The sequence below is a fragment of the Sciurus vulgaris genome, assembly GCF_902686455.1.
Source record: "Sciurus vulgaris genome assembly, chromosome: 15".
NCBI lineage: Eukaryota > Metazoa > Chordata > Mammalia > Rodentia > Sciuridae > Sciurus > Sciurus vulgaris.
This window is the reverse complement of record NC_136476.1, coordinates 69587560-69612649: the sequence shown is the minus strand read 5'-3', so window position 1 is coordinate 69612649 and position 25090 is coordinate 69587560. Positions and strand designations below refer to the sequence as shown.

At 47.9% G+C, this 25090-nt stretch overlaps 2 protein-coding genes across 5 annotated transcripts in view; one reads left to right on the top strand and one right to left on the bottom strand.

Annotated features, from left to right (window-relative positions):
- The first annotated feature begins 6405 nt into the window (after positions 1-6405).
- SLC46A2 (solute carrier family 46 member 2) lies at positions 6406-23825 on the top strand. The gene is made up of 4 exons (XM_079112606.1): positions 6406-7673; positions 9249-9332; positions 9697-9853; positions 15220-23825. The coding sequence occupies exons 1-4, from the start codon at positions 6545-6547 to the stop codon at positions 15275-15277; spliced, it is 1428 nt and encodes a 475-aa protein (XP_078968732.1). The 5' UTR covers positions 6406-6544; the 3' UTR covers positions 15278-23825.
- SNX30 (sorting nexin family member 30) overlaps positions 15235-25090 on the bottom strand; it is a 114631-nt gene continuing 104775 nt past the window's right edge. For all 4 annotated transcript variants that reach the window (XM_079112611.1, XM_079112614.1, XM_079112615.1 and 1 more), the window contains exon 9: positions 15235-25090. In XM_079112611.1, the coding sequence (XP_078968737.1) occupies positions 25031-25090 (60 nt within the window). In that variant the 3' untranslated portion in view covers positions 15235-25030.

The window sequence follows — 25090 nt, the reverse complement described above, 5'->3', positions numbered from 1 at the left end:
CCTGAAAATGATTTCAAAGTTTCCTCCAGAATAAAATGATTGAGAAACTCAAGAGTGAGTGTCAGGGGCTGGGGACATAGCTCAGCTGGTAGAGTGCTTGCCTCGCAAGCACAAGGCCCTGAGTTTGATCCCCAGCACCACCAAAAAAAAAAAAAAAAAAAAAAAGAGTGAGTGTCAGGCAGGAAAAGACAGGGGCCAAAGAGTTTGAAAGATTGAAGGGAATGGTGGAGGTCCGAGCTAAGAATGTTGGAGAAGAGCACAAGCTGGCTGGAGAAGCACAGCAGGTTGGCTGGGTAATTGTGAGAACACATTTGAGACTGGAATTTGTACAATGTGTCTATCAGTCTTTCCTATTGAGATGTCCCCTGATGGTCCTACACCACTTGAATGCCAGCAGAAAACTGGGTTCTTCAATGTCAGCACACATTAAAAAGATAGAACCGGAGAGTCTGCTCTATGTCAAGGGGTTTAGTAATGCAATGCACCGTGAAATCAGATGGTAAAGGAAGGGAAGAAAAGACAAAGTTAATGGTGTGGAAAGTCACATATTATTCTAGGGATCACTGGGTCCTGACAAAATCAAAAAATCACTGAAGTGGGAGCCGTTGAATAAGGAACAAAGAAGGGGAGGAGGCTGTTAGGGAGTGGGGGGATTGAGTTAATGGCTTTGGAGTTGGCTCAGGTACAGCTGATGAGCAGATCCAAGATCCAAGGGACTTTGCTGCTGAAGCAGAGCACAGGTCACTAGAGATGAGAGGCCTGGCTTTCTCCATCGAATATCGTGTTGCATTTGCAAGTGACAGAAAATCAAACTGGCATTACAGAAAGGGACTTCAATCGTTTTTATTATTGAAGAGTCAAGGGGTACTTTCGCTTGGGTATAGCTGAATCCATGAGCTCACAGGATGTCATCAGGACGAGGACTCTGCACTTTCCAGCTCTGCTCCTCTCCTCTGTGTTGGCTCCAAACTCAACCAAGCCTTTCTCCAGTGGTAGGAAAACATCAAACATTCATCCTCCTTGGTCAAAGACTGGCTGAACAGAAAGTGTCTCTCTCAATGTTGAAGCCGAAGTCCTGGACCTCATTCTTATTAGTCCAAATTTGGATCACACTTCCATCTCTGAGCCAACTCTGTGAACATTGGCACACAAAGCTGTGACTGGACAGTTCTGAGTCTCATGTCCACCGGTGATACACTTGAGGGGAAAGTTGAAGCTATCTGGAAAACATGAATGGAGAGGGTTAGAGGAAGGTTCATCAGAGGAAATGGGGTGTGGGCACCAGGGGAGCTGATGTATGCGAGCAGCAGAAATGATCCATGTCTTTCTTCTTTTATAGTGTTGAGCAGGTTGTTCAAGAGGTCATTCAGGTTGGTAGCAGAGTCTGGAATGGAGAGGAATGCCATAAAGCCTGTCGTGGTATGGTGTCTGTGACCCCATGCATAAAATGGAACTGGTAGTGTTAGTACTACAAGCCTTTCAATAACTGCAGAATAAAAGATTCTTAAGGACAAAGAATTTTGCTTCCCTGGTACATACTAGGGGGCCTGAGACTGAATAAACGATTGTAGATGGATGGAAGGGTGGATGGATGGATGGATGGATGGATGAATGGAAGGGTGGATGGGTGGATGGGTGGGTGGGTGGATGGATGGATGGATGGATGGATGGAAGGTTGGATGGATGGATGGATGGATGGATGGATGGATGGATGGATGGAAGGGTGGATGGGTGGATGGATGGATGGATGGATGGAAGGGTGGATGGATGGATGGATGGATGGATGGATGGATGGATGGAAGGGTGGATGGGTGGATGGATGGATGGATGGAAGGGTGGATGGATGGATGGATGGATGGATGGATGGATGGATGGATGGATGGGTGGATGGGTGGATGGATGGATGGATGGATGGATGGAAGGGTGGATGGGTGGATGGGTGGGTGGATGGATGGATGGATGGGTGAATGGAAAGGCGGATGGGTGGATGGGTGGATGGGTGGGTGGATGGATGACACATGAATGAACAAATGAACCACTGAGTTTGGAAATATCTAGGAAGAGGCTTACAGTATCTGATGGGAAATATTCAACTACAAAATGCCTTTTTGAAATGCACCTCTTGTCCTTAATTATCTCGTGAATGGAGAATTGTGAAAACAGCACAGACTCTGAAGCCACACAAACCAAAATACGTGGCTTCGTAACAGGGTCCACTTTGTGATTTGAATACAACCTTGCTGCTCTGTCCCTGCAACTTATTTTTAAATTGACATACTTTTTTCTTTCCTCCTCCTCTTCTAACCACAGGGGAAACAAGATTCACCTTCTTCCCATCCTAGGTCATTATCTGTCCTTCGACTCATAGACCACCAGAATGAAGGGATAGACTTCAGGGCTGGCACCTGTGGATCCAAGCTCTCTCAGGGCTACAAATCAATTATGACTCCTGACGGGGTACAGGAGTGTAGCTTTCGTATCCCCTCTTTCCTGGCAGTTAAAAATCACAGCCTCTGGGACAGGAGTCCACTCTGTCTTCTCCTTTGCTAACGAAGCAATAAAACTTCTTCCTTTTTCTCAAAACCTTGTCTTCATTATTGGATTGGCATAGGGGACAAGGACCGAGCAATGGGAACTCATGCAAGTGATTTAGTCTCAGTCTCCTCATCTGTAAAATTGGACAATGTTAGGATGCCATTTCTTAGGAGAAAGGCCAGTGAAATAATGTCCCAAGAAGATCCAGAGTTGGTGTTCATTATGGTGATGCATTTACTGTAGACAAGACAGCTCCCAGCCTGACAGACTAAAAAACTTTATCAGCACGTAGAGAGGAGAGTCATTTCCCAGATAGAGACCTACATTAACCAAAATAGAGAGGTACATAAATAAACTGCATGCTAACTTACTAATTGACCAAGAGAAATGATTTGGCATATCCCAGGAACTAGCACATTTTCTTCCTAAATGCAACTATGCTTGGGAAGTAAAATCATAACTAGAAGATTGCTAGTCACCAGAAAAGGGGACGTGGGCTGCCTCCTGCACGCAGCAATGGACCCTTGAGAAACACTTGAAGGACAGAGCATGGGTGGCCACTAACATGAGCTGTCTCTTCTAGTGTGAGTTTGTACATCTTTCTTTGTTCCATTATGTATATATGTTTCAGAGGGTACCTTATTTTCTTTGTTCCTGATCCTTTTTGCAGGGGGTTGGGGGATCTGGTAGTAAAGAGAGCGTTTTCCTCATCCATGTAACCTGTACAGCGGCTGCAAAGGTCTCTCTGCCCCTCAAGATCTAGGTCAGATGGCTCAGCTCCCCAGTCTTAGGGTCTGTAAAAGTCCAAAGTCCACCCTGGATTTCAGAAATCCTTGGGAGAGTCATGTCCTTGTGGTCACCTCTTCCCCTGCTTCCCTGAGGTCAACCCAGACTCCACTCACCGGTTTCTACCAAATAAAAACGCAGAAACTCACTCGCCCTGCATGCTCCTAAGCAGACCTTGCTCAAGAGCTGAGAGAGGATGGGAGGTCGCAGGAGGGAACAGCAAGCTGATTAAAGTCGCCCCTGGATGCTCCTATTCCACTGAAGTTCCCCTGGCATCCTGACACCAGGGTTCCCATCCTGGCCCCTTCTGCCAACTGCCCCTAGTCTCACTTCCACCCCACACTTCTGTTCTGCTCCACGTCCTCTGCCCACCCCCATCCTGCTCCCCTACCCCAGGGCATGGGCCTCCCATCCTTGACTCATACGCAGAGGCTCCACCTCCTCACCGAGCCTCCCCCTCAGCTGAAACTGGGCCTGAGCCTTTCACCTTCTAACATTGATCAAAAATGGTTTCCAGAGCTGGATGTGCAACTTCATGGTAAAGCACCTGTTCCGAACACGGGTGATACTGGGTTCAATCCCCAAACCATAAATAAATAAATAAATATTAAACACTGATTTTCTTTTCTTTCTAAAATGAGTTTTTGGGGCCATCAAAACAAAATAAATGTATTTGTTGTTTGACTGTAAAGTGCCTGGGAGATCAGTCCAACAAATAAACTTCCCAACCACTCCTCTTGTTCCTCTTCATTTACACAATACAATGTTGATTAATAATAATTACATCATGACTATGTTGTTTCTGCACCTCTCCACATTCCTATGGTGATTGAAAGGTCATTTTCAAATAAACTTCTCTGTGACCTATATTTTCCACCACAGCTATAGGCTTTCAAAGACTGGTGCTAAATACCAGCTTTCTGACTTACCAGCTGTGTGTTCTTGTGTCAATTACTTAACCTCTCTGGTTTCACATACATTTCTTGGGACAATTTCATCCATGTAAAGTGCTTACTACATAGTAAGGACTCAGTACATGTTCATTGCCAGTTTTCTTCTTAGTCCCTTTCCTCCTGGAATAGTATGACTTTATCAATATAAAACCAAGAAGAGCTTAAGCCTTTGCATTTTAATCAAACCAATTTTGAGCTGGAGACTAGATTCCAAGCTACATCTTAATATGACAGGGTCCAGGCTGGAAGTCTGGTCCACAGATGATGACCAGAGCTAGCTCAGTTGGGGCCTGCATTCGGAGATGAAGGAGGGTAACGGGACATGACATGAACATAACCTAATCCAGAGTAGCCACAACCAGAGAGACACCAGCTGCCCTGCCTCCAGCTCATTATCAAGCCAGAGGATTCAGGTCTCAAGCCTGGAGGGTCCCAGAGCAGGTGAGCACCTGATGACCCTCATTCCACTACATGTGTCCTAGATCTGTAGCGAATCAAAGGCCCTTCAAATTTCATAAAAGGATGGGAAGAACTGAGGCACCACAGACTTGCCAGAGAGGAGTGAGGTTGCCCCCTACTGTCTGGATCCCCAGGAAGAGACCGAGTCCTTGATCGGGTGGCCAGTGGTCCTTCTAGTTCGGGTCCTTCTCTCGGCCATATCTGATTGCAGAATCCACCTTTGCCCATAACCCAGCCGTCACCTGGCACTTCTGCAGGCACTTCTCCTCCATGCTTAGGAGCAGGCTGGTTGGTCTGCTTGTTGCAGCCTCTGGAAAAATAGGTTAGGAATGGAGTGGGAGAGCCGGCATGGGTGGGTGAAACCAGGCCAAAGGGGGGTGCGGTTGGGGGTGAGCTGCTGAGCCAGATCCAAAGGCACATCTTTTAGACTGAGACCAGGTGCCTCTTTACCTTTGCAGAAGGCAGAGCTCTCTGAGTCTGGGCATGAGGGGGTGGCAGTGGCAGGCAGGGGTAAAGAGGGACAATACTGCCCCCATAAAAACTATCTAAGGGGCACATATCTATGAAAAAATCATTTGGAATTGAATTCCTACTCCCTACATGAGTACATCACCTATTTGAGGTTCCGAACTCTTCCTGCGGACTTGAACTTCTCTTTCCGACGTGGGGTTCCTGCTTGCCCATGCTGCCATGGGTGTGAGGGAGAGACACTCTATGTTTTTGACTCTCCATCCCTGGAGAAGGGTCTCTGGCTCCTTGGTCTGTTCTGACCCTGCAACCTCATGGTCCTCTTTGAAGAAGTGTGTACTTAAAGGGGGACTCAAGGTCACCTAGGGGACAGAGGTCTCCTCCTAGCCCAGGGAAGTGAGCTCATGAGACCAGGAACTAAGAAGCATAAGGGGCCCCTGGGGAATTCACTCTGGGCAAGGTAACCCTGCCCTCTCCAGTAGACTCGAGCTCCTATAGAGTCCAATTTTATCACCTGGAGAGACAACTAGGGCTGGAAGTTTGAGGCAGGAGCCCCAGGCCACGGCCCCTGCTGAATGGGGGCCACCACAGCAGGAGCATAGAGTAGAGCTCTTCTCCCAGAGGCCTTGGCCCTGGAGCGGCCCTGGAGGAGCCCTGGGCCCAGCGCCTGCTCCACTTACTTTCCCCACAGTCTGTGCTGCTAGCTCCCCACGTGAGTCCCTGTTGCTTTTAGACTCTACAAATAAAACTTCATACCCAGCGCTTACCCCAGGCAGAAGCCTAGGCGTTCCACCCTCGCCCAAACCTGCCTTCCTGAGACTTTTGGATTTGGAAACCCTCCCTGGGCGGGTCTCAAGTGAGTTTCAGCCCCTGAGTGACAAACCCTAGGGGGCCCGCGGGGGGGCCCGGCACGCCTGGCTATGGGGAAATGCGGCCTTGGTCAGGCGGACGCGCTCGCAGGAGCAGCGTGACGTGGCGGCCAGCGGGCGGGCGCGCCGGAGCCAGTCTCGCTGTGCCTGTGCGCTCCGCGGAGCCTGGCTTCGCTGGGCTGGTCTGTCGCCAGCCTTGCTGGGCCCGCTGGGGCGGAGGCGGGGGCGGGGCGCGGCCCATTCTGTCCTGGGGAGGAGCGGCCGCGGCCCGGGAGGTCACTTGGCTGCTGAAGTGGCTGCTCTCACACGCGCTCCGCGCGCTCACTCCGCTCACCTGGCTCGGGTGCCACCCGGACGCGCGGCGCACGCCTGCTCAGTGGGACGGAGCCCTGACCTTTCGGAGCAGCAGAATCTGGCAGCATCACCCGATCGCTGCAGCCAGCAAGCCCTTGTGTCCCCCATCCGAGAGGTCCCATGGGTCCCGAGGTCGCCTGCCCGTGGAGGGGCCATCTGCCTCACTTCCAGGTGAGGACCTGGATCGAGCCCGTGGTGGCCTCGATCCAGGTGGCCAGCTCCCTCTACGACGCGGGACTACTCCTGGTGGTGAAAGCGTCCTTCGCGACCGGGGGCTCCTCCAACCACAGCACCAGCCCATCGCCCCGGGGGGATCCAGAGGACCAGCAGCAGAAGGCCATCTCCAATTTCTACATCATCTACAACCTCGTCGTGGGCCTGACGCCCCTGCTGTCCGCCTATGGACTGGGCTGGCTCAGCGACCGCTACCACCGCAAGATCTCCATCTGCGTGTCGCTGCTGGGCTTCCTGCTCTCCCGCCTCACACTGCTGCTCAAAGTGCTGCTGGACTGGCCGGTGGCAGTGTTGTACGCGGGTGCCGCGCTCAATGGGCTGTGCGGCGGCTTCTCAGCTTTCTGGTCCGGGGTCATGGCGCTGGGATCCCTGGGCTCCTCTGAGGGTCGTCGCTCCCTGCGCCTGATTGTTCTCGATCTGGTCTTGGGTTTGGCGGGGTTCTGCGGGAGCATGGCCTCTGGGCATCTCTTCAAGCAGATAACTGGGCACTCTGGGCAGGGCCTGGTGCTGACAGCCTGCAGTGTAGGCTGTGCCGCTTTTGCCCTTTTATATAGCCTCTTGGTGCTGAAGGTCCCTGAACCCGTGGCCAAGGCCAGCAGGAAGCTCCCAGCAGTGGATACCGTGTCTGGCATGGTGGGCACCTATCGCACCCTGGATCCTGATCAGCCAGACAAGCAAAGTGTAGGGGGACACACCCCATCTCCCAGAAGATCAAGACCCAAAAGAACCATCATTGGCCTGCTCTTTGTGGGTGCCATCATCTATGACCTGGCTGTAGTGGGCACAGTGGACATGATGCCCCTTTTTGTGCTGAGGGAGCCTCTCAGTTGGAACCAAGTGCAGGTGGGCTATGGTATGGCTTCCGGGTACATCGTCTTCATTACCAGCTTTCTGGGCGTCCTGGTCTTCTCCCGCTGCTTCCAGGACACCACGATGATCATGATTGGGATGGTCTCCTTCGGGTCAGGAGCCCTCCTCTTGGCCTTTGTGAAAGAGACATACATGTTCTATGTTGGTGAGTCTGGCGTTCTTGGATTGCTGGCCCTAGATGTCATGGGGCAGACACCAGGGTCACTGTGGTCTAGGACCTTGTCCCAACTCAGCACCAGTGATTGAACCTGCTGCCCAGAAGGCACAAGGAGACAGGATCCCGGTCACTGTGTTTATCTGTGTTGAACTCTGTATTGTCTGCATTGCTGATTGAAATGGTGCCCATAGGTCTAGAAGGTCAAGGAAGTGTGGTCAGTAGTATCTGAAGTTGGAAGGGAAGGCTGGGAAGTCGAAGGATGGACTTGAATGGAAATGGGCTTGGGTTTCTTCTCCCCAATTTTAAAGCGATAAAACATTAAGAGACCCAACTAAAATGATCCCTTAATTAAAATCATTTGCAGCCAAGTAAGGGCTTTTAAACAATGCATAAAAATTCTTAGTAAGTGGTTTCTAAAACCAATGGAATAGATCCCCTCAAAGAAACAAAATGAAGTTTCCATCTGAGTACAGAGTTCAGACAACCACAAGCTGAGAGCCCTAGACTAGCACTCCAATGGGTGCTTTCTACAATGGTGACGATGACCTATATCCAGTCTGTCCCATACAGTAGCCACTAGCAACATGTGGCTACTGAGCACTTGCAATGTGGCTAGCCCATGTGGTTAACGGCTAATGTATTGGGAAGAATAACTGTAAATAGTTATCAGAGGTTTGTCCCTTGGCCCAGGTCAAACACCTCAGCAAAGCAACTAACAAAATGACAAGATAACTTCTGGTCAGTTCCTAGTTAAGAAAGTCATGTGCCGAGGACAGAATATTCCTCTTCCCTTCCCACACACTTCTCCCTCCCTTCCTCCTATCCCCCGGCACCTACACACTTACACACACACACACACACACACACACACTGCTTCTGGCTAACAGTAGGACTTGAGGATGTGTGGCAGTTTTATTAGGGGAAACATTTCTGGAAGCAGTTTGCCAGAGCTCCTGGGACAGTCTTCCAGAGGTATTCAGAAACAGTAAGGGCAGGAACTTCTCACTTCTCTCCTCCGGAGACCAGGAGAGGCGTTTTGGATCACTTTGATAGCATCAGCTCCCTCCCTAGAAACTACTTGCCTCCACTAATAAAGACCCCTTCAGCCTGGGGAGGGGGTTTACACCCTCCAACTTTGGAGGCTGGGGCAGGAGGATCCCAAGTTTGAGGTCAACCTCAGCCAATGAACAAGGGCCTAAACAAATTAGCAAGATCCTGCCTCAAAATAAAATTAAAAAATAAAAAGGGCTGGGGATGTAGCTCAGTGGTGGAAGATCCCTGGGTTCAAGCCAGTAAAAATTTTTAAAAAGACCCCCCTTCACCATCAGCCTCCAGGTCAACGTGCAGATTGGTACTCAGCATCGACAGTTCACTTAGAGCTCAGAGTGAAAGAGTCTGGTCCATGCAGGACACTAGTCTGCTGCCAAGAAGATGCTTGTTTCAGGTCACACCCTGTAGGAATTACGGGAAGAGGGATTGGAAGGGATATTTTTGCCTTACTCTGATTTCTTGCTTGGCCAAGCTGGGCTACAGCGAGGAGTGCTCTTGTGTGATCTCTTACAGCTCGAGCCGTCATGCTGTTCGCCCTCATCCCCATCACAACCATCCGTTCAGCCATGTCCAAACTCATAAACGGCTCCTCTTATGGTAAGTGAAAGGAACCACTCCAGGATCATCAGCTGGGGCTGTGTCAGAGCTGTTTAGCTTGAGGCAGTGACTTGTAGAAGACATTAGGGGAAGTTCCAGAAGCATCCTCAAATACATTAGGAACATACTGGTTTCTACCCAGAGCAGGAGGGAAGACAGGAGGGTGGAAAAGTCAGTCACTGAAAAGCTACGACGGAAGACCCTATCGTCCATGGGCTTCAGGAAATTCAGCTAGATGGAGGCAGGATTCGTGGACAGGTGAGCCCTGAAGACTGAAAGCAATCTTTGGGAGAGCAGAGATGCAGCTGGTGGGAACAAGGGGGGACCAACAGCTCATGTCTTGGTAACCTCTGTCCCTCCACAGGAAAGGTGTTCGTCATACTGCAGCTGTCCCTGGCTCTGACCGGGGTGGTGACATCCACCGTGTATAACAACATCTATCAGCTCACCATGGACAAGTTCGTGGGCACCTGCTTTGTTCTCTCCTCTTTTCTCTCCTTCCTGGCCATCGTCCCGATTGGGTAAGACGGAAGTGGTGTCACTCTGTGGGCTGGGCCCTGGTGCTGAGGCCAGGACTGTTGGACCCCCTCGACCCCACCATCTCGGGATGATTTATTTTCAGTATAGGTGCAGCCACTTCTGCATAGGCTCACTCACTAAGAAAAAGCCCTTTTGTTCCCTCACGCTGGTAATCTGGCAATCTGGGAATTTCAGAATCACAAATAATGAACACAGAGCCTCAACCAGCTGGCTCACTTCCTGGCAGTTTTGTAAGGCAATTTATTTATAGGAGCTTCGCCTACTTCCTTATAATTAGAGGCTGGCATTAGAAACTCCCTTGAACCATTTGGACCTTTTTTGTTTGGCTCCCTTTAGGTGAGAGTCATCCCGCCTCCCTTCCAGGGACATTCTTCTCTGGGCTCTGCAAGGGTTCTGTGCTCAGTGCGTGAAGCTCTCTTGGTCAGGGACTGAATGAGCTCCCTGTGGCCTCGGGCAGTTCCCTTGCCTCCTCTGGGGGAATAGTCTCATGTGTGAAACAAGCGACTCTCAGGGAGGCAACAGGCGGGAGGAGGGCTGAGAAGTAAAGGAGAGGAGAGGTTCCAGACAAAGCCAGCATCATCCACAGGATGGAAAGACAGCAGGGAACAGCTCTGCCTTCAGCCAACCCGTCCAGTAGGAGTAAGAGTGTAAATCACACAGGCAAGGCATGCGTATGCTTTAAATCTGCTATGAAGTCACGTTTTGGGGGGGCGGGGTACCAGGGATTGAACTCAGGGGCACTTGATCACTGAGCCACATCCCCAGCCCTATTTTTCATATTTTATTTAGAGACAGGGTCTCACTGAGTTGCTTAGTGCCTCGCTTTTGCTGAGGCTGGCTTTGAACTCATAATCCTCCTGAGCTGCTGGGATTACAGGCGTGCACCACTACACCCAGCTAGGAAGCCACATTTTTTTACAAGATAAAGTGAGTTGGGCACTGTGGCACAAACCCATAATCCCAGTAACTCTAGAGGCTGAGGCAGGAGGATGGCAAGTTCAAGGCCAGCATCAGTAATTTAGTGAAAACTCTGTCTCAAAATAAAAATTTAAAAAGGGCTGGGGGTGTAACTCAGTGGTAGAGCTCCATTCCTAGTACCAAAAAAATAAAAAAAATTTAAAAAAAGAAGACAAAAGTGACAGGTGAAATTAATTGTACTAACAGTACAGTTGGCATTCAGAATATCTCAACATGGAAGCAACTTATAGAAGTAATCAGAGATATTTTACTTTTTTATGAAATAAGGTTCTGTATTTGATGCTTATAGTACATCTCGGTTTGGGCTAGTTGCATTTGGGCTAGTTTTCAGAAGCCACATGGGGCTAATGGCTGCCATATTGGACAGCACAGTTTTGGACTGTTAGGCCCTTTATCCCTTCCTCCCAAGTGAGGGGCTCTAGTGTATCAGTGGTGGCCTGGCCAGAGCAGAAAGAAATACATACGCACTTAGATATGTATGCATATGTGTATCTCCACAGGACAGATGTAGCCACAGGAGGAATATAGCCACAGTAAAGTACAAGCGATCTGACATAGGCGTACATGGTAAAGGCGCATGCCTAGTAACACAAGTGAGCTCTACGTCAGCAATGGCGGGATTAAAGGCTGCAGAGTCGAAAATGATTGAAGGCAGGTTGAAAGGGGACAGTGATAAACCCCTTTTTTGAAATGCTCACATTCCATCATAATATAGGTCCCTGGCTGCATAGAAATCTGAGCCTTCTGGGGTAGAAGACATCAATTATTAAGCCTCTTTAGTTTATTTCTTAATTGAGAAAAATAAGATGTGAAGATAAAATCACTGAGAGAATTGGCCAGGCAGAGGGCCATGAACAGGTCTCATTTCTTAGAAGGGGACTGAACCAGATCTGTCCTTGGACTGTCCAGCCCTGGGGCCGTTTCATGTGAGTCCCCGCTGAGTGGGTTGCAACGACTGACAGAGCCAGCAGGCAATAAAAATTTCTTCGGAGCCCCAGCCCCTTAGCCAGCCTAGTAATACAGAAGCAGTTCTGTCCACTAGAGAATGCTTCAGTTCTACTTCGTTGGCAAACACTGAAAAACAATAAAAAACAAATTTTGCTAGTGAATGTGGGCATAAATACAAGCAGATAAACGGAAGTAATGACAAAATTCAGTAATGGTTCCTTTCTGCAGTTTCATTCGCTTTGGGCATGCTAAGTAGGACACCCTGCCTTCATGAAGAGACCTGAGTGCCACCCTTGAGGTGTGCTGCCCTCAATACTTCATTCTTGGACTCAGACTCAGGCACAGGCTCTTAATTAGCCATTCAGGGTTGTTGCGATCTTATGTCACAGAAGCAGGGAGAGAACCCGGAAACGTTCAAGGAAGCAACTGAGGGGTGCTTGCATGGATGAGGCACTTAAGTAATTGCTCACTGTGTCCCTCTGTTGCACACATGTAACAGCAGAGAGACACAGGCAAACAAAGCCAGTTCTCTGTACATTGGAACAACTGGGAAGTTTTTCTAAATTACCGCCTTCAGGATCCCACCCCCAAAGAATGTTATTCAGCTTACCTGGGGCACAGTCCAGGAACAGGGGGCTTTACTTTTATTTTTTTTATTTCTGTAACAATAATGGTATATTACAGCCGGGCACAGTGGTGCACACCTGTAATCCCAGTGGCTCAGGAGGTTGAGGCAGGAGGTATCGTGAGTTCAAATCCAGCCTCAGCAAAAGTGAGGGCTCTAAGCAACTCAGTGAGATCCTGTCCCTAAGTAAAATATGAAATAGAGCTGGGGATGTTGCTCAGTGGTTGAGTGCCCCTGAGTTCAATCCCTGGTACCAAAATATAATAATAATAATGGGTTTATTACATACATGAAAAGTCGAATTTTATGTTATTTCACTTGAGATATAAGAGAAAGGAAAACTTTAAAACCTTTTTAAAATTCTAAGATGGTACAAAACAGCTTTTGGCAGCATTTACTGTGGAATATTTGTTTTGAGATATGCTTGTTTTCTGGAGAACTGTCACTGTTGATCAGGTAAAAGATTAAAATCAGAAATGGACTTTTTAAAAAATATTCAGCTACTCTGGAGTCAGCTGCCAACTAGCCGGCTTTGATGGAGGTAGGAGAGACCTTTAAGGATATACCTGGAATTGTAGCTGTGAACTTTACCAAGTGTCAGACAGAGTCCCCTGAAGAGACCCTTTATGTGGAGAACAAAGTTCTGCCTAGGGCTGTGGGTACAGGAATTTTTAAAAGCCCTCCAGGTGATTTGAATGCACAAGTAAGATTGAAACTTTCTGACATAAAAGAGTGTTTCCATTACCTTTCCTTTCCATGAAGTCACTAAAGAAAGGAGACCCTGAAAAATTCTAACAGGGAAAGGAGCCCAGGCTGCATCAGCATTGAGTGAAAGCAACAGGAGGCACCACACAAAGACAAGCCACATTCCAATCACAGAAAGACCCAGACAGAGCCCAGCCAGGCGGCACGTACGTGGAATCCCAGCCCTTCCACAGGCTGAGGCAGGAGCTTGGCAAATTTGAGGCCAGCTTGGGCAACTTAGTGAGATGCTGTCTCAAAATCAAAAAAGCTCTGGAAATGTAGCTGGGTGGTCGATTCGAATCCTAGTATTGAGAAAAAGAAAGAAAAAACCAGGAAGGCACATTAGAACTGAAGAGAACCCGAGTACAGAAGGCTGGACCACCACAGTGTATGTCCTCTGATGCCAGGAGAGGTCCCTGGGCCAGAACTGCCAACAGCCTGTTTGCAATCCCAAGGGACTGCGGGCCTGCCCCTTCCTGGTACCAAAGTGAGCCTATTTCATGCTACTATGAGAACCTGCCTTCGCCTACTCGCTCTTCTTTACATGCAGTACAGAGATGCTGAGGAAACAACGGTGCGGTTCTGCCCATCCGCAACCCTGTCCTGCTAACCCCCAACACAGGCACTCAGCAAGTGCCTCCTGCTGAACAGAGGCAGTAGCCGTAAGGAGAGAACAACCTTGTCTTCTCCAGTCTACAAACCCACATTCGCTCACACACATCCCTTTTGAAAAATAACAGAACACATTAAGTATTTCACATACTTTAACTAGTTTAACCTTCCTACACAATCCTTTGAGGTAACTGCTATTATCCCATTTGTAGACCAGGAAACAGAGACTTGAACTTGTCCTTTTCACAAAGAGGATTTTCCTGACCCTTCTCAGTCTGAATTCGATTCTTCTATTCCATGCTCCCAAAGCTTCCTCTCTTCTTCCTTCATAGCATGATCGTTGAAGGCCACTTAGTTATTATCTGTTTAATATGCTTGCCCTTACATTGAAGCCCCCCCGAGGACAGAAGCCACAGCTCTGTGGTGCACCATATGGCCAGTGCGTCCAGCAAAGAGCCTAGCATATAAGAAGTGTTCAAGAAGGATTTGTTGAATGAATGAATGAATGAATGCTGGGTCAGAGGTGGTGGCACCTACTAGTCAGCGCTACCGACCACCCACACCAGAGCTGTCTGTTGGCTGACCATGAAGTTGGCGCTGGCCATCAACAAGCACAGCTGTGCTGTGGTATCAACAGTAGGTGTCAGCTGCAAAGTCAGGGCTGCAAGCCACATTCCTGTGGCCCTGGGCTGGCAGCCTCCAAGTCTAGCCTTTCCACTTGCCAGCCTTCTAATACAGTGAGTTTTGTTGGAAGTACAGTAAATACCTCTCCCAGGTAGGGGCGTAGGGTTCATGGCAGGAGGGAAGTCAGTGTCCAGAGTTTCTTTCCCTTAGAAGGTTTGGCGTTAAGCTCACAGGCCACCCAGCAGTGCCAGGTGTTGTGTACTCACCAAGAAAACTGTGTTTGAGCTCAGAACCCGAGGATCCTGGAATTTCCACAGATGAGAAAAGCGAGGGCCCCAGAGGTTGAAGGACATCCCAAAGGTCACACAGATTCAAGACTTCAACCCAGAGATCCTAATTGCTGTGTCCCCATTTATTACTGATATTTTATAATGAGATTTATGGGAGGGATAAAGGGGTTGTGGAAAAGCAGATGAGGCAGCTGATGCACTCTGAGATTCATGACGGTTGATCCTGATGGCGAGATATGCACGGAGTTTGTCATCAAGCAGGAGGGAGATGAGATTCCGAGAAAATGTAGCTGCAGAGAGCTCATGATATGACGGGAAACAGGGAGAAGTTCACTCTCATAGGACTGGTAGGAACCCCAAAGTGAGAGAAGTCCCCTCAGGCAGCACAGCATTCTGATGCCAAAATGGAGACAGCCAAGCGCTCTCCCACGATAAGAGTGGCTGGAGACAACCCCACCACTGGCAGGCATGAAGAGCTACCCCGATTCCAGCTGTTCTCTCCTAACTCCATTGCAAACTCTTACAGCATCGTGGCCTATAAACAAGTCCCATGGTTGCAATATGGAGACAGGACAGAGAAATGAAGGCGCTGATCTGCAGAAGCTGAAAACACCAGTCACGGCCAAGTTCCCCTGAAGACCAAGGAAGGGACGAGAGAACTGGTGACCAAAGCAAACCCCCTGTCCAAGAAACCCAAGTTCCAGCCAGAGATGGACCTGCGTGGCTCAGGGGTCCCTGGTGGGTGGGGTAAGCACTTTCTGAGTGATGGAAGAACTTTCTTAGCTTTCAGTGCCCATTAGGCAGAGGTGAGGTTCAGTTGGGTGCAGGTGGTGTGCACAGCCATCCCAGGCCCTGGAAGGGGCTTCAGCCTCCAGCTGCAGCCAGCCAGCACCTTTCTTCCGGGGACTGTCTTGAGGGCTCCAAGACAGGGCTGACTGGTCACTTGGGTGCTGTGCTAGAGGTCCCATGGAGAACCAAAAGCCTTCGTTCCCAACAGCCCGAGGGGAATGTCAGAGGGATATTTTACAAGAACTGCCAACAGTTTTGGGTAAACAATAGTTTACCCAAATATTTCAAATTAAAATAAAACCTTGAAAAAAAAAAAAGTTAGCTTTCTCTCCTGAGGCCTGTTAGCTGTGAACACTCAGGAAAGCAAGGGAGCACTGGCCATGGGCTGCAGAGGAGTGTGCTGTCATTGTTGCTTTAAAGAAACAATTTATGAAGAGCTTCCTTAATGGAATAGTCGATTGAATATTTTCAGTCAACAATACCTTCCAAAGCTGATGGTACGAAGGGAAAGGAGATATGAGAAGTCATTTTATTCTGAAGTACTTGTTATTGTCCATTTTACTTACATATATAAAAGCAGATTTTATATATGTAATCAGCATTCTCAGTATGAGTGTATGAATCATTCTGTTCCAGATCAGATTCCCCATGTTACTCTATAGCGAGGTAGGGAGACTAGGGATTGAATCCTGGGGTACTTAACCACTGAGCCACATCCCTAGCTCCTTTTATTTTTTGAGACGAGGTCTCACTTAGTTGCTTAGGGTCTTGCTAAGTTGCTGAGCCTGGCCTTGATCCTCCTGCCTTGACCCTGAGTTGCTGGGATTACAGGTGTGTGCCACCGTGCCCAGCTAGTTACAGCATTCTTAAATGGCAGTGAAACACAGAAGTTAAGAGAATGCATTCAAATGCCTGGGCATCTGGGCTTAGAGGGTTTGTACCTCTGACACTCTTGCAGGGAGTGAACAAACCTTTATGGCACATCTACTTGGGTCCTGGCACCATGCTAGGTGCAGAGATACAGTTGAGAACAAGGTGTGACTCCTCCTGCCCAAACACAGCATACTGTCCAGCAGGTGAAGGGGACAAAAGAACAGGCAGTGATGTTCCTTGTAACAAATGCTAACAGAGGGGCTCGTATAATCCAGACCTGGGAGAACAGACAGGGCTTCCCAGGAATGGCATCTATCATAAGACAGGAAGGAGAAGTCACCAAGGCCAGATGTTGGGGGACATTCCAAGCAGAAGGAACATGCTGACAGACAGCCCAAGGGGAAATTTTCCTAAGATACAGAAATTCAATGTGAAGGGAGCAAAAGAGGAGGGTGGGACAGATGAGACCGAAGCAGTGAAAGGGGACAACAGAGAAGACTTTCCAAAAGTTTGTTAGAATAATAGGATAGCTGTCAAAGGATCGCAGCATGCTTCGGCATGAGGGAAGCTCTGTGGGAAGAACAGCAGAAAAGAGATGTGCAAAAAGGAGACAAGTGAAGAAGCCTGCCACAATCCAGGTGGGGAGGGCAGTGGGCTGGCACACTGGACAAGAAGCAGTGGGCAAGAGCAAGGGGCGTGGAGAAAGATGTGGAGCTAGAGGTCAACCAGAGTTGGAGGCTGGCGGACTGCAGAGGGTGAGGTAGACGGAGGCTTGGGCCATGGAAGAGGCGGAGCGCCTCACCGAGAGAGCAACAGGAGCGAGGCTGATGGGACCAAAAGACAGGCCAGGCCAAGCTCAAGCGCTCCAAGCTCACCAGCATGCTCATTCCTCTCGACTCCCTGCCTCCCCCCTGGGCCCCTGACCAGTACCCCCGCCAGCCCCCGGATGAATCCGATCATCAGCTTCTCCATTCCTGCTCTCAAACAGTTTGCTCCTAAGGGCCAGGGGAATTCCCTGATTTGCCCACATTGAACCTGCTCTCAGCCTGTGGGTTGAGAAGCCTGAATTGGACTCCCAAGCCCCAGTCTTTGCTCTTCAACTCAATTTGCCATCAGAATAGAAGTTTCAAACCTTCTCACCTGGCCCGGGGTGACCTTCCTGAGAGATGCTCTAACCCAGGGGTTCTCGGATCAGCAGCATCAGCATCACCTGGGAACTTGTTAGAAACACCAACTGTAGGGCACCACTTAAATCCAACTCTAGGAGTGGAGCCAACAGCTCGTTTCCATAAGCTGCCGAATTCTTGAACCACCACTCTAACCTATAGAGCCTGACTCCTCTAAGAACTTTCCCGAGTCCTCCTCCTCCTGTCTCTGCATCCTTAATTCTTGAGGCCCTGAAAGCCCGGCCCTAATTCTCCTCTCAGATAACCTGGTCAACTCCCATGGTCTCCAGAACTCTATTTTTTCAACAGCTGTGTCAACCTCTCCACCTCCAGGTACATCCAAACCAAATTATTCTTATCCCACTCCACCACCTAAGCCTATTACATCTTTTATTTATTCTCTCCCGACTGGGTTCAGGTAAAGGCAGCGCCTCCAGTTCCCAGCCTGGAAATCTCCAAATCACCTGACCCACTCCCCTCATCACAGAAACCCCAGTTCAGCTGCTCATTTCCTCCTCTGTCTCTCTATCACACCTTGCCATGGCCTTTGCAATCTAGTCCTCTCTATTCCCTGGCCTTCGGCATCCTGTCTCAATATCTTCTTAAAAAGAAAAAAGGCCTACTTAAAAACAACAAGTGAACCCAACCCAACTGGAAAAATATAGAGGAAAGGCTGTTACCTTAATATTTAAATTGGCCATAATTAAACAATAGGAAGAGTCTTTCGAAAAGGAGTGCCCACCATACACTTAGGGGCTTTCTGTGCATTAGGGCTAGTCCTACCAACAACCCTACTAGGAAGACTCGTCCTCATTTCAAAGATCACAATACTGAGTGTTCAGAGAGATGTGACTTGCCCAAACCACACAACTAGTAACCAAGGGCTAAGATCGGATCCCAAACCTCCTTTTCTTATCCCACCTTGCTGCCTCATTTTGTACGACTGCTGTCTCAGATGGATGATGTCTACTCTCGGAAAGGCAGTTCAGCGCCATTGTCAATGTCATTTCCAAAGCACTGCCACTGTCCCATAAACTTCACAAGCACTCTGGCCTCTAATGAGCAAAACACTCTTAACACTGATGAACCAGAGGCATTTCTTATTTACCTACAAACTCTTCAAAAACTTCCCAGCAGGAAAAAAGGAAGTGACTGGCCCTGGCCAAGAATATAATGTGCTTTGCCATGAGATGCTGCAGGGAGAAATCTCTCCTATCATGCCTGGGCTGGTTGTCAGCCCACCTGCCAATCAACACAGTCTCTGTACTAGGTATTTTCTTCATCTCCCCAAATTGGTACCAATTTGTAAGAAGTAGGAGAGAGTAAACTGAGTGTGGAGCTATAAAGAACTAAACGATAAAAATAGTTCAATTACATATCTATATTTTTTTCTGTTGCTCTGTATCCCGAATCTTATAGGCAAATTGTTTTCTGTTCAGAATATAAGAAAACAAAGGCTGTGGCAACCATGTTGTCCAGTCCTACAAAGGTTATAAATGAGAACAGGACTCAAGGTAAAGAAAGCATCTTTTATAGGTTTATTGGTCCATTACTTTAAGTTAACTGAGGTAAAGAAACTTTGTTTAAATTTACAAGCTAATAGTTTATCAAGCAATACAAATTCTTTGTTTACCTCAAAATGTAAAATACTAATTCCATAGTAAACAACAAACAGATTTTTTAATACACAGATAAATGAAAAAAAAGTGGGCAAAACTTCGTGCCAGCATCGAAAATTCAACAAAAACAACTTTTTTCCCCATTCCATAATCTCTGGGTTCCATAATGAAGGAAAAAGGGTGACATTCTTTTTAACATTTGGTAGCTTAATGAAATAAAGACTTCTGGTCTGTAAATAAACTGCTTTCTTAGCAACACACATTCTTCTGGAGCACTTTTTAGTTTCACAGTTTTTGTTTTGGCTTAATGGCAGCATGAAGAGAAGAGAACACGTTTACACACAGGACTTCATCAATACCTTGGAAGGATTCTCCTTTTTCTCTTAAAATTTTAAACATAAAGAATGATTTCTAAAATTAAAAACCACAGTCCATAATTTGGAAATTTCCTAAGTAAAATTGTAATCTCTTCTTTAACAGTTAAAATACAAGTTAGAAAGTTTGCTGGCAGTTGATTTCATGGGAGTGTAGCAGGGGCAGGTCACCTCTCCATGCATCCCCAACTCACAGAGCTGATGGGAACAGGCACACAGAAGTGAAATGAACGGGGATCACTGGGACAGGACCTCAGCCTCAGGGGTGTCTGGTGGACAGGGATGATCATTAAGAGATGCTGGTTTGCTCCCACATAAAGGCCCAGCCGACACGGCCACTGCTTGATGACACAGACTCACATTCTGCAACTTGCTTCTCCCAGTCCCCACTTCGACACAAGGAAAGAGTGATTCCCTTTCCTCCTCCTAGTACCATTTCTGAAAGAAAGGCTGATCAAAGACCGTGAGCGAGCCTGTCCAACAGGCGTGTGGACAGGTGTTAGCTGCTCTGGCCCAGCCTAGAGAGAGCCCAGGATCCTTTGGTGGCAGGGCGGTCCTTCTGGGAGAGGCACGTCCACAACACTCTTCATCTCTGGTTCAATAACAAAAGCTTTGCTGAAGTGGACTCGATTACGTGAGTCAACAGTTTCAACCTGTGGAGATTTTTCCATCCAAAACGTGCCCCTCTGAGGTCCACACAGTATCTTCAAAAGCTGTTCTGCAGAATCAGGGTAAACCTTCAATACTGTCATAACAGAGTTCTTTGTATCTATGATTTGTCAATGCTGATACCATATCCTCTGTAATCAAAAGTATGCCAAAAGGCACTGAATTAATCTTTCACACTTTAAAACAATAAAAGGTGTTGTGGTCCCTGTGTTTCCTTACATTATTAAAAATATCATTTGGCAATAGCAATGCTTATTTCTCTCCTCCTGAAAGGCCACCTTCATTCATTCTGACCCTCACTTTCTGGCCTGTTTCTTTAAGAGGACTGAGGACTATGTTAGATCTCTAGTATTTAAGCTGAATGGCTGATTATAGATCTAAAATGTTCTATCCAGAATTTTAAAAACACTAGTTGAAGAATAAGGCATATTAGGTATTGAAAAATTCTCAGAAGTAGAGTTAGGCTTTTAACAGTCTGTGGCATTATTTTTAAATTCTGGATTTGTTGATTTTCAAGTGCTAAATACAGAGAATGTTTATATGAAACAAATATCTTATTGGTTTGTTGAAAGGTATTGTTTCTCATAGCACTTATTTACAGACTAGCAGTAAAAACTACCTGGAGAACGTTTTTCTGCCACATAGTAAGTGTTGGACAGTCATGCCCAGGATACATTTCCAATACATATGATGAAGAGAACAGTCCACTCCCATCCCCCATTACAGCCCCTCTCCAACATTATTTTTAATGCAGACAGCTCCTAAACACTCTGATATGTGCAAGTATGGGGACACCAGACATCCTTAAAACCAAAAGCTGACAGCCTACCAGAGTGGGTTGGTAAAAAATTGGATTCCTAGATTATTAAAACAAGGAAAAGGAGACCCGTCCCAACACACTCTGACCAGCCTAGGACAGGACATTTTTCTCAAAGGTACTAGTAAGTGCCACCTGCCATCTGGATTGAAAAGACACATGAACAATGACAGGGCGTGTCCAATCTGCTGTCATCTTGAGGGCTTTTGAAAGGGAGAAGGCAAACTCAAATTCCACTCCTGTAAATGAGGATGGCCAAAGCAATGTTTCCCTAGCCATATCATTAGCTCGCTCAGTTGCTACAGGCCCTTAAAGAGGTGTCCAGGAAGGTGAGTCCCTGTAAGTGTGCCCTGCCCTGACCACAGGCAGTTGAGCTCCTGACCACAGGCAGCTGTACTTTAAGGAGGAACCACCTTTGAGGGTCTCTAGCAACCCCAACTAGCCAGTTCCAGCCCACCCAAGACCCAAACAGCTGAGGTCAACACAGCCTGGAGGTTGTACTTGACCTTGTTCTCCCTCCCCAATCACCAGCTCAGAAGTGAGTGTAGACAGCGCCTCTCCCACAGCTCAGCCAGCCTCATCAAACAGAGCCAGCTGCCTTCGGCTTCAATGCTATGCAAGGCAGGATCGAGCCACAGAAACTCTAGGTGTCCCTCGGGCTCCCTTGCAATGGCCACTGGCCATCACGCCCACTTCTGAGGTGGAACTTCCTGTTGGTCCCTCAACAAAAGGTGGCCTCGTGGTAGTGAGCAGCAGGCAAGCATTCGGTTCCCCTTGGGGAGTGGCAACCCAGAAAACACCCTCAACCAAGATCCAGAGCACGCTCCGTGGGGCTGAAATTTGGCATGAAAACAGACATATCTTACATTCACCACAATCCCCAGAGTTGTGCTGTTTATTCTTTCGGGTGTCGTGAAATACCAAACCCATCATCTCCCTGATCACCCTAAAAGTTTGCCAGCCATCATTGGTAAGCCTTATCAAAGGATGAAACCCAACCAAGGTGGGCTGGGTTGTGTGTTCCTTCCTCATTTCAGAGCAGTGGCGCCTGGCTCTGAGCAGAGGCCCAGAATCTTCTTATGGATCCCCACACCGATGAGCAAATGCAGCGTCCACAGCTGTTAACATCACAACTGCTGTCTGCCATCATTTGAATCTCTAAAATCTGCTCAGCTTCTGGGAATTCTCTCTTCTGCCTTCACCCTGGACTTTTAACCTGAGTGAAGGAACTCTTTCTCTTTTCAGGACCTGGACAGTTAGTTGCTCAGGGCAACTTTTCATTGTTCAAGCCTCAATACTTGTCTGTGTCCATGCGCGGGAGGTAAAGGGGACCCTCAAGCAAAAATCTCATGGATGGTAAATACGAGAGGAGTTGGTGATCTCAGCACTGCAGCTCTGTGGATTCAAGAAGGATGGGATAACGGGGCCTCTCGGAGACAGTCTTTGGCACAGAAGCCTCCCAGGTATGCTTCTCATGGTGAATCTCCGTTTTGCTTGACCAAGACAAAGAAGCCAATGCTTAGGACTGCTAAGTCTCAGGGGCAAAATGGGGCATGGGAGTGGGGAGGGCTGGAGAGCATCCTTTGTGGTCTTTTCCAGCCCCCTTCTTTCTGGGCCAAGCTCTTCACCTTGTCACATATCAGCCTGAAGACAGGGACAAAAGTGCCTTCTTGGGAAAGTCCATTTCTCCAAAGAAGTCTAACATGCAGGGTTTTCCTGACTCTGCTCCCAACAGCAGGCCTGGAGAACAGAGGCTGAACTGCTACGGCTCTTTTTGATGTCTCAAAGCACAGAACACCCTATGGGGACTGGAGGGTAAGACAAAGTCCCAAGGAGCTAGAATCCCTCAGAGCCAGGCCTCTGCCTTCCATGGAGACAGGGAATGACTATAGATCCCCCTCCCCATATCTCCCAGTGAGGAGACCCATGGGTACTTTTTGAGGGACTGCCTTCTTTTCCAAGTGACTGTAATACAGGAATGACTCTGGGGTTGGCAACTGGCAGGCTGTCGGATTCTGGTTTCCCTGTAGCTCTTTCCACTCTTCTTTCCAAGCATCCGTTACCCTTGACAACATTTTTAAAGCACACATTCCACAAAGCAAAGCTTCATGTGTTCCGAAAATGAATATTCACTGCTGGGGTCAGTCTGGCGTCTTCTGCCAACTATCAATAGAGGGCTGTGGACTCTCAGAGGCACATCCCAATTTTACCAGCACACTGTCAGGTTGGACCCAGACATCCATACCCACACCAACTCAATGGTTCAAGAGGTAGAATGAAATGCTGAATCACCGGAGATGGGGGTAGATGGATGGTTCTCACCCTTCCACTTCAGTGAATCATTTCTATTTGTACCAAACTGAAAGTTCACATCAGAGGGTTTTAGAATGGCACAGATGGAGCATTATACAGGCAAGTACCAATGGATGGAAAAATTATCATTTCAAATTTGACTTTGTCAAACATGACGGAACAGTCAAACACACCCCTGCTGTCTGACTGCTGCTCCAACAGTATCCCAGCTGTGGCTGACCCCAGGTAACTCTGCTGTCCAGAGTGGAATAAAGTGACTTCAACATGCTGCACGCTGACTGACATTTGCAGGTTAACTTGCGTATGAAGCAGAGTCTGGACATCTTCATTTAAAAAATGAACTACTGTCTATTTGAGGCTTACATTTATAGGTTTATAAGGATAAGCCACAAGTGAAAGAACACTAATATAACATATGTAGCTTCTTTTCAGGAAAAAAAAAAATGAGTTCAAAGAGAGATCCTTTTTTACTGTTGGTTTTGTGGTGATTTGAAAAGTAAACCTGGTAATAGTTTGAAATGAAGACTTTAAACACAGCCAGCTGTACCCAGGAATTTGGCTGCAAAATGAGACTTCGGTTTAGCTAGAAGCAAAGAGTTCACTGTTAGGCTTGTCATCTTTGAGGCCCCTGCTGGTACTGACTTTTGTTCCTGACCAGGAAATGCTAAGGGTTAAAGCACTTTATGTAGAACATTCACACTGAGTTTACCAATTTCAACTGTGTCATGACGACACGACCCACTAGCCCCCCACTCACCAAAAGGTTGTCCAAACGTCCAGTGGACATGGTAAGAAATATTAAACTCAGCATTTTTGGTGAGATAAAGGCAAATTGCACAAAGCAGACATCACAGGTGGGGCTTGGCATAAGCCCACTGATCTCAACAACAGGGGAGCTAATCTGACTGCAAACAAAAGGTCTAAACCTGACTGCTGACAATTACTAAGCAAAAGAAAAACATCGAAGGCCTTCACAGAGAAAAATGCACCTCTCTTTGTTTTACATAAAAGTTTCTGGTGTCAGAAACAAGATCAGGGAGCGTCCCCTTGGCTTCCCGAGGCATCACATAAGGATGAGGCTTGCTCACTCAAGCATGGATGCACGTGGACACGGACTTTAAATGGCCCTTGGGAACCAGAAACAAGAAAACACATGTCACTCATCACAAACAGGCAGCAGGCCACACTCACAGCAACAGGCCACCATAAATTAAGGACTTTCTGTGGAGGTGCCAACACCTCCTAGGCAGAGGCACGTCAATGCCCACAGAGGTCAACTGTAGAGCTGCCATGTCTCACAGCAAACCAGAGGCCTCTTCTTCACGCCTCCTCCATGGCCTTAAAAAGCAGGACCTGAGTCCCCTCCTGCAACAGGCAACTCAGCTGTCTCAAAAGAGGAAACTGTCACAAGATGTCACCACCAGCTGTGGGATGCCGTGACCCTCAGTTTCAAGTCTTCGTAGTGTTCCTTAGTAGGGTCCTTCACAACACGGAGGTATGCTTCTTTTGCTGAGAGATGATTATAGCCTCACAGACTCCATCAAGGAATAAATACGAATTGAAAACAACAGTGGGGTGAGGGGGCGAGAGAGAATACACAAACGAGAGGTGCTTCTGTGTTGTTTCCCCAATGCCACCTCTCCAGCACTGCGGGGACATTCCAGTACAGGGCGTCATGTCCTGTGTAGGTAGGAGAGTCTCTGTTCCAAGAAGCAATCTACTTGGCCTCTGGTTTCTCCTGCAGCAGTGGAATAATTGACTCCCACGCCATGAGGCA